Here is a 10,092-nt window from a genome sequence, read left to right on the forward strand (position 1 = left end):
TATAAATGGGGTTGAGACCATCAGCTGTGTTGTGCAGAAGTCAGGTGGATACACAGGTGATAGTCCTACTGAATACACTGTTAGAATTTGTATTATAGCAAGAAAAAAGCAGCTAAGTAAAGAAAAACGAGTGGCCATCATTACTTTAAGAAATGAAGGTCAGTCAGTGCGAAAAATTGGTAAAACATTGAAAGTGTCCCCAAGTGCAGTTACAAAAACCATCAAGCGCTACAAAGAAACTGGCTCACATGAGGACTGCCCCAGGAAAGGAAGACCAAGAGTCACCTCTGCTTCTGAGGATAAGTTTATCCGAGTCATCAGCCTCAGAAATCGCAGGTTAACAGCAGCTCAGATTAGAGACCAGGTCAATGCCACACAGAGTTCTAGCAGCAGACACATCTCTACAACAACTGTTAAGAGGAGACTTTGTGCAGCAGGCCTTCACGGTAAAATAGCTGCTAGGACACCACTGCTAAGGACAGACAACAAGCAGAAGAGACTTGTTTGGGCTAAAGAACACAAGGAATGGACATTAGACCAGTGGAAATCTGTGCTTTGGTCTGATGAGTCCAAATTTGAGATCTTTGATTCCAACCACCGTGTCTTTGTGCGACGCAGAAAAGGAGAACGGATGGACTCTACATGCCTGGTTCCCACCGTGAAGCATGGAGGAGGAGGTGTGATGGTGTGGGGGTGCTTTGCTGGTGACACTGTTGGGGATTTATTCAAAATTGAAGGCATACTGAACCAGCATGGCTACCACAGCATCTTGCAGCGGCATGCTATTCCATCCGGTTTGCGTTTAGTTGGACCATCATTTATTTTTCAACAGTACAATGACCCCAAACACACCTCCAGGCTGTGTAAGGGCTATTTGACCAAGAAGGAGAGTGATGGGGTGCTACGCTTGATGACCTGGCCTCCACAGTCACCAGACCTGAACCCAATCGAGATGGTTTGGGGTGAGCTGGACAGCAGAGTGCAGGCAAAAGGGCCAAGTGCTAAGCATCTCTGGGAACTCCTTCAAGATTGTTGGAAGACCATTTCCGGTGACTACCTCTTGAAGCTCATCAAGAGAATGCCAAGAGTGTGCAAAGCAGTCATCAAAGCAAAAGGTGGCTACTTTGAAGAACCTAGAATATAAGACATATTTTCAGTTGTTTCACACTTTTTTGTTAAGTATATAATTCCACATGTGTTAATTCATAGTTTTGATGCCTTCAGTGTGAATGTACAATTTTCATAGTCATGAAAATACAGAAAAATCTTTAAATGAGAAGGTGTGTCCAAACTTTTGGTCTGTACTGTATATATATATATATATATATATATATATATATATATATATACATATACATACACACACACATGCATCTCACTAAATTAGAATATCATCAAAAAGTTAATTTATTTCATTTCTTCAATATAAAAAGTGAAATTCCTATATTATATAGAGTCATTACAGACAGAGTGATCTATTTCACGTGTTTATTTCTGTTAATGTTGATGATTATGGCTTACAGCCAATGAAAACACAAAAGTCATTATCTCAGTAAATTAAAATACTTTATAACAACAGCTTGAAAAATGTTTTTTAAATCTGAAATGTATGTTCAGTAAATGCACTCAATACTTGGCCGGGGCTCCTTTTGCATCAATTACTGCATCAATGCGGCGTGGCATGGAGGTGATCAGCCTGTGGCACTGCTGAGGTGTTATGGAAGCCAGGTTGCTTTGATAGCAGCCTTCAGCTCGTCTGCATTGTTGGGTCTGGGGTCTCATCTTCCTCTTGACAATACACCATAGATTCTCTATGGGGTTAAGGTCAGGCGAGTTTGCTGCCAATAAAGCACAGTGATACTGTTGTTTGTAAACCAGGTCTTGGCACTTTTGGCAGTGTGGACAGGGGCCAAGTCCTGCTGGAGAATGACATTTCCATCTCTAAAGAGCTTGTCGGCAGAGGGAAGCATGAAGTGCTCTAAAATGTCCTGGTAGATGGCTGCGCTGACTTTGGTCTTGATAAAACACAGTGGACCTACACCAGCAGATGACATGGCTCCCCAAACCATCACTGATTGTGGAAACTTCACACTAGACCTCAAGCAGCTTGGATTGTGGCCTCTCCACTCTTCCTCCAGACTCTGGGACCTTGATTTCCAAATGAAAATTGGAACTCTGGGACCTTGTGGAATGTGTCAATGACTGCCTTCTGGACATCTGTCAAGTCAGCAGTCTTCCCCATGATTGTGGAGCCTACTGAAACAGACTAAGGGACCTTTTTAAACACTTAGGAAGCCTTTGCAGGTGTTTTTTGTTAATTATATTAATTTACTGAGATAATGACTTTTGTGTTTTCATTGGCTGTAAGCCATAATCATCAACATTAACAGAAATAAACACTTGAAATAGATCACTCTGTTTGTAATGACTCTATATAATATGTCAGCTTTACTTTTTGTATTGAAAAACTGAAATAAATTAACTTTTTGTCGATATTCTAATTTAGTGAGATGCACCTATATATATATATATATATATATATATATATATATATATATATATATATAAAAAATCAAGATGGGGCAAGGATGAGAGACATATACACTAGGATGGGGGACATGCTGTATATACAAGATGAAGGACAAATATATCCCCCATCCTGGTATATGTGTTCCCCACCTTGGTATACATGTCCCTTATTCTGGGCCCCATCCTGGTATATATATCCCCCATCCTAGTATATGTCCCCCATTCTGCCGCTGTTCTTTAAAGCATAGAAAAAAAAAGTGATTCTACTTATGGAATCCCACAAAGTGGCCATTTCCATGGGATACCGGATGTATCCCATGCAAATACTGTGATTTCTGTGTAACCTGTATGCTGTAACATATTGTGGGAACTGCTGACAGGCAGCACAAAATGGGTTAATCTTCCCCACAGAGGCATGTTCATGTAACCCAGCTCTCCTTGGCATGCAGTAGCTTCTGGAAAAAGCTGGAATAAACTCCCCTGGACAGTCAGCCAATGACTGCAGCTGTAAGAGTCACATGAGGGCGGGAGGAGCCAACTCCTGTGAGGTAGTAAGAATTGGGTCATGTGAAAGGGGTCAGCCATTATGTGAGAGGAGTGAGAAGATGAAGGCAGATTGGAGGAGAAGGAGTTTTCTTCCCCTGACTGCTGGGTCTAGAAGAGACCAATAAAAGAAGGTGAGCCGACAGCCTTCATATTAGGAAGATTCCTATTGCACATCTAGGAGGAAAAGCTGTCTCAGAGCAGAATCATTGCTCAGCCCTAAAGAAGAAATACACTGATCAGATGAAACAAGTGTCCAATAAAGATCTGCCTGTCCGCATGTATGAGTAAATCTTCAACGGAGAGTAAACCTGAACACCAATTACCTACTGTTTGTATATAATTACTTGCCCCGTTATCATTAGTAAAGAGAACACTGCTTCTTCATTATTGGGGATTAGTTGCACAAACCACCACCATCATCATCCTCTACCTAAAAAGGCATTACTGTGCAAGCCATCATTCTCCACATTACCCATTCTGATGGGCACAGATTTGGGATTCACCATCAGCCCTATGTCCAGGAGCCCATCTCAAACGGTCTGATACTCATCTGGTGCAACGATAAAATCATCTCCCACTGTTAGATCTCTTCTCCTTTTACATAGTGTGGGATTTTGTGTGTGTAATTGGGGAGACAAGGAGACTCAGTGACAGAAAGCTAGGTCACCGTGAGGCCCATTATAGACCGCCAGGAGCACAACCCGCTGCCGTATGCCACATGAGGTTACTGCATACTCACCTTCCCTCTGCGTCCTCTTCTGAAACCGGCAGCTGACTTCAGTGTGCAAGTGACGGGAGTGCATGACATCACTGCCATATACCCTGGTCACGTGCATGCCAACGTCAGTTGCTGGCCTCTGATTGGCCGGCCACATGTATTGCCGCGCACTGACACCTGCGCCACAATACACATAAGCTGAATGTGCACACATCCAGTTGAAGTTTGCACTAGCGTCAGTGGGTCCCGGTCACGATCATTATGCCCCTGAATATACCCTTTGTTTCAATTCATCGTCAATTTTCATATCTGTTCTTGCGGTCAGTGAATGAAAACCTGCTCAGACTTCTTTCTGCACTTCATGTGTTCACACTTTAGTTTGTCTGTCCTGTTCTTCAGGAACAGAGAAAAGGAATTCATGTCCAAAAGCAGGTCAGTTGTATAACGAATGCAAACGGAAGCAGAGGGGCTCCCCCATCGATTATTAGGCGGCTCTGTTTCTTGTCGGTTATTAGAACAGAAAAAAGTGCATCATCCAGAATTTTTTTTTCTGTTCTATAATACTAGCACATAACAGAAAGTAGACAGAGTCGCTACTAATCAATGGGGTCCCGCTGCATCCATTTGCATCAGATATGCAACGATCCAACTTGGACATTAATTTCCCTGTTACTAAAAGCAGAATACCCAAATGCAATGTCCGAACGAAAGTGTGAACACGGCCTTAACCGAGAGAAGGATACAGTTGTATCTAGCTGCCATTTCACTTGCAACAGAGACTCCAGTCTTTTACATTTTAGTCTGTTCACATACAGCTTTATCCATCCCTGGTTGCAAATATTTTCAAACTACATATGCCATGGAAGAAAGGCTGCAAAATCATTTTATAGGAATAAAGTGGCAGGTGTTGCCGATTGACAAACATTGTAAAAAAAAAAAAAAAAAAGAAAAAAAAGTTTAACATAAGGGTAACGTTTTTATCATATCCCTTTGTTTAGAAAGTCCCAACAGACTATGCTTTCCTATATCATAAAAAAAGTGCATTGCAAAGGACACCGACACTGTTTCATCACACACTGGGTGCATAGTTTTGTCATAGATACATTTGTTGCATGTATTGGAAACATTCTGCCCATTGACTGATCCATTACTGCACCTAATTTTTCTGTTTTCTATGTGTTTACCTCTTTTTTTTTATATTGGCCATTGTGGAAAAGGTTTAGGGTTTCTAGATATTTTATCTGAATCATCAATTGCAATTTTTATTTTTTTTTTAAATGCTGCAAAATTTGGCAAAAATATCCTATAGTTCTCCCCTGGAGTGGTGCCATGCTCGTCAGATATTTTGTGCTAATAAAACGATACCTGTGCCTTTTTGCTCTAAGAAATCACAAAAAAAAGTCAAAGACAAAATAAAGAGCATTTTTGATTTTGTGCAAAATTCATGAACCCGCACGAGCCTTTTGAAAAATTTGACACAAAAAAAAAAAATCAATGACAAAAGAAGAAAAGTGACTTTAAAAAATAAAATACACCCAAATGTTTTCAGATATTAAGATGTGAATGATACATTGTAGCAAACTATCAGAATTTTAGATTTTTGTGCTACTGATATTTATCTCATAGGGGATTGATTGCCCAGATTGGAGACCATTGTATCAAACTCTTTCTTCATCCCCAGCATCAAGTTTTCATCCACTGACAGCAAGCAGACATCTTGAAAATGGGGCAGATTGCAAAATATATTTACGCCATATTTATACAATCCCTGCCCCACGGTTTATGATATATATATATTTTTTTTACTCTTGAAGGTAAAGGGGTAATAAAGAGAAATGCCATCTATATGCCCAAAATAAAATGCCGCCTTACCTCTCGAGCATTGCCATAAAGCCAGTGACACAGGGGACCTGGAAATGGTCTGAATGCCGTCACCAGATCCCTCCAGATCAGAAACAGTGTAGAGACCTTAAACAGCAAGTAGAGGAGACCAATCCAAGCAGCCCAGTGCCAGAGAGCTGAGATCTGCAGGGAGAGCATGGCACCTGCCAGTGGGCACCATGCAATGCCAGCCTTGGTGACCAGTGATTGCACTAAAGCACCATAGTCGTGGCTAGTGCAGGCCTAGGGAAAAACTACAGCTGGCTTATGTGTTACGTGCAAGGGAACGACAAGTGGGGGAGGTGGAGTCGTTATACAATGCAGGGAAGGAGGAAAAGAAGGTTACAGGGAGCTGGAAGGCGCAGCTGCAGCCTATCCTCCTTCACACCCTCCTCTTCCCATCCTGCTGTATGATAATGAGGAAGTTTTATGAAAACAAATAGTTTTCCAATTTTTTTCCCCATAATTTCCATTTATAGTTAAAGGACACAGTACATACAGTCCCATATGAGGGTGGAGCAACGAGAATTAAAGTGGAACGAAACTTTAATTTTTTTGTAATTATTTTGTCCAGCATGGAAAGCTATGAAACTTTGCAACTTTATTATTCCTTCCTGTAGACAAAAAAAAGACATGCAAGTGGCTTCCTCTCCCCCAGTATATTCGCCTGCCTTCAGCTGCATTGATATCAGAATGTACTCATTATACAGATGATAGTAGTGATGGGCCAGCAACAGTCTCCTCCTTTGAGGCTAAGTGCCCATGTGGCACCCCAGGGTTCTGGTTACCACAGTAATAGCAATATTACGTCTGTGAGCAGGTGGGAGGTCTCCTGGTCAGGAACCCTAAGCATGCCACACCTCCTGCCCAGTCCTGGTCCTGGGAGGGGAAGAACTTCCCCTATATAAACTGGGGCTGAGGTGGGGTTAGGAAAAAAGAAGAGAAGAAGAGGAGTCCCAGACAGAGACACAGACTGGTCTGGAGTGGAGCAGATGCAGGGAGAGCAAGATCAGGAGCTCTGTGGGAGCAGTGATAAAAGGGGTCCAGGACTGGAAGCTGTAGAGCTCGTCCTGACTGAAGAGATCTCACCGGACACGGAGTCCGAGGCTGTGGGGACTGTTCCATACCCAGCAGCAGAAACCGTCCGGCAGGGGATTTCAGGTCCTCTGGCCAAGAAACCCGAAGGCACGGTCACACGCAAGGGACCAGCACCGCCGTCGTGGAGCGGAGGCTACCAGAAGGCCCCGAGTCACCGGCCATACGGGTGAGCACCACACGGTACACTCAGGGACGTGGGCTACTTTTACCCGCTTCTAGCAAGGTAGCCAGGAAGAGTACAATTAGTTGGGGAGGCCTACAACTCCGCCTGGCCGGGGGAGATCCTATCTGCTCACGGACTGACCAGGCCCCGATCGCTAGCCAGTACTCCCGGGAGGGTCTACCTTTGCCACCAGTAAAGACCCTGAACTACACCGCACCGTCTCTGAGTGGTTCCTGGTGCCTGCGTGCAATTCTGCTATCCCCATCATCCACGTCTGCTGCCCTGAGGCCATACCCCTCCCGTTGGGGGTTATACTACCCACGCTGCACAACTGTACCACCGGCCTCAGCGGTCTGCCCTGCAGCGGCGGCTTCATAACCGCATTCAACGGGTGGCGTAGTCGAACACTATAACATCTTCTGCTAAATTCCGCCACTTAGTTTGACACCCTGGGCACGGACCGGGTCACCGCCACGAGGACTACTAACCCCGACAGATCCGGCTCCGGGTATTCCCCGCGTGCGCAACGCTACACAACACAGGCCCAGGGGGCGCGTCAACTTTGGCGTAGTCGGCAGGATCTCGTGCCCACAACCACCGGGTACTGCGTGCCTGAAAAAGACTGTTAAACTTACCTGTGGTGAAGATTCCCGCCATCCGACGCCATCTTTTGCCTTCTTCCCGCCATCCGTGGAGTTTTCCCGCCATCCGACGCCATCTTTTGCCTTCTTCCCGCCATCCGTGGAGTTTTCCCGCCATTGGACGCCATCTCGAGGACGCCGCGCGAGAAGAAGAGGGGCGTGGACTCCGAAAGCGCGCGAGAACTGAAGCCCCGCCTCACGTCCGGACGTTGCGTAAGGTCCTGGAAGGAGCCCAGCAGACGCCGACGTCACAGGAGCGCGACGGAAGGTCCTCAACCCTGACGATCCACTGCGGAGCCGCGGCCTACGGAAGAGGATCATCGCAAGGTAGGCCACGGTCCACTAGGGGGGAGGAGGATGTCGGATACGGAGGAGAGCTTCACTGCTACAGCCACCGCCAGCACCACCGCTGCTGCGGTCATGCCTTTCACCATGCTCTACATCCCGGGGGCAGCCTGGCTACCCCAGTACTCAGGGGAGTCCCATACCCTAAATGACTTCAGAGAAAGGCTGGATAGCCTCTTCCAGGTGTACCCCCTCACAGAAGAGCAAAAAGTGAGCATCCTGGTGGCTCAATTAACAGGGGCAGCCCAAAGGGAGGTAAAGTCCTGGCCACTTGGGAGGAGGAGGACTGTCGCAGAGATACTAGCCCGGCTGAAGGACACCTTTGATACCCGTACCTCAGCCGAGATCAAGCTTAGATTCTACGGGTGCAAGCAGCGAGCACATGAGAATATAAGGGACTATGCACTAAACCTACAAGAGGCCCTGAGAGCCATTAAGCAGGCCGACCCTGACGGCGTGGGAAACGAAGACAAGTTGTTGACTGAACAATTTATAGAGGGTCTACATTGCAATGCCCACCGAACCCAGTTGCGAGCAATGGCCTTACAGGACCCTCATCTGGACTTTGCACAGTTCAAGGACAGAGCCATCCGGGTGCTCCGAGAACCGGCACCAGGTGGCGCTGTGACCCACAAACGCCCTGCTACCATTTACCACCAGGAGACGGTGCCCTTGTCGGCAGGGCCTGTGGGAGCTGATGCGCAGGCTTTAAACAATGACCCGGCTCCAGACCTGCACCGTCAGGTCCAAGAGCTAACTAAAAGCGTTGCCGCGCTAACCCGAACTGTGTAGTCTTTACAGGTTTCTACTCCAGGGAAGATCCAGCTGGCATCCGGACCGGAGGATATCCCGTGGCGCCGACCAAGGAGGACCCCACCGGCCAGAGGAAGACCCAGCGACCGATACAACGAGGACGGACAACCCATCTGCCGCCGCTGCAATCAACCCGGACATATGGCAAGGTACTGTCCTTTAAACTGGCACAACCTGGGGTAGAGGGCCAACCCCTAGGAATAAGATCACCAGGCCCATCGAACTGGCGTGACAAATACGTGGGAGGACGTCCAGTCTTGCCTATAGTACTGGATGGCATTCCTATGAGTGCCCTACTTGACACCGGGTCGCAGGTCACCACCATCCCGTACGTGCTCTTCAAGCAGTACTGGAATGACTCGGATATAACCCGCTACCCAGACGACGACTTGAGTATCATCGCCAGCAATGGTCAGCCCATGCCACAGATCGGATTTAAAGAGATGACCATTAAAATCGGTAAAGTCGAACTGGCAGCACAGGGACTGATCATTATAGACATTGACAAGCGCGAGAGTCACCCAAAGATAACTCTAGGAACTAATGTGATTGAAAATTGTCTTGCAGAGGTGATTCTCATTTTACAGCAGGTTGCCAAGAACGCCAGCTCCGGCCAGCAGCGAGTGCTCCAAAAAGAGATCCGGGCACTGATGCGACGGCAACAGGTGGAACTCTCCGGTGGTGAGATTGGTAGCGTGAGAATGTGTGACCCTTTCCCTATTGCCATGCCCCCGAAAAGTGAAATGATGATTTGGTGCCGGGCAGCTATTGGTCTGAGAGGTAGAGATTACCAGGCAATGGTAGAACCAGTCTACTCAGATAGTAGGCCCACCATTTTGACGGCACGGGGGGTGGTTGATGTACGCCATGGGAGGGTGCCCGTTCGCATAATAAATATCGGGAAGAGGGAAGTGTACCTGCCCCGGTATGCTACGCTAGCCAAATTGTATACCATCAACCAAAATTCTGTACAGTCCGTGGAACCCTTGCCTCCATCTCATCCAGAGGAAGGTAACGGCTCTAAGCAACAAATGGAGGACTGGTGTCAGCAACTGCATTTGGGTACTGACTCCACACCTGCTCACCAAAAGCAGGGAGTCTACCGGGTGATCCAGGAATACGAGAGAGTGTTCAGTAAACACCCGCTGGACTTCGGGCGAGTAAAGGGAGTGGAACATCACATCCCCATGGGAGATCATCCTCCCATAAAGGAAAGGTATCGTCCCGTACCCCCTGCACACTACCAACACGCCAAGGGGATGCTTAGAGACATGAAGGAGGCTGGGGTAATCAGGGATAGCTGTAGCCCCTGGGCAGCTCCACTAGTCTTGGTTAAAAAAAAAGACAACACCATGAGA

The 10,092-nt window shown here is 46.7% G+C and overlaps 1 protein-coding gene across 2 annotated transcripts in view; it reads right to left on the minus strand.

The window, feature by feature from the left end:
- The window catches only part of LOC141156942 (cytochrome P450 4A6-like), a 74,071-nt gene extending 68,061 nt beyond the window's left edge, over positions 1-6,010 (minus strand). The window contains exon 1 of one of the 2 annotated variants that reach the window (XM_073643528.1): positions 5,666-6,010. In XM_073643528.1, coding sequence (XP_073499629.1) covers positions 5,666-5,833 — 168 coding nt within the window. In that variant the 5' untranslated portion in view covers positions 5,834-6,010. The remainder of the gene's footprint in view (positions 1-5,665) is intronic. The other variant, XM_073643529.1, reaches the window with a different exon arrangement.
- Between the last annotated feature and the right edge of the window lie 4,082 nt (positions 6,011-10,092).

Source organism: Phyllobates terribilis, unplaced genomic scaffold (assembly GCF_046119375.1).
Source record: "Phyllobates terribilis strain yellow unplaced genomic scaffold, ASM4611937v1 Scaffold_8__6_contigs__length_399053987, whole genome shotgun sequence".
Taxonomy (NCBI): Eukaryota; Metazoa; Chordata; class Amphibia; order Anura; family Dendrobatidae; genus Phyllobates; species Phyllobates terribilis.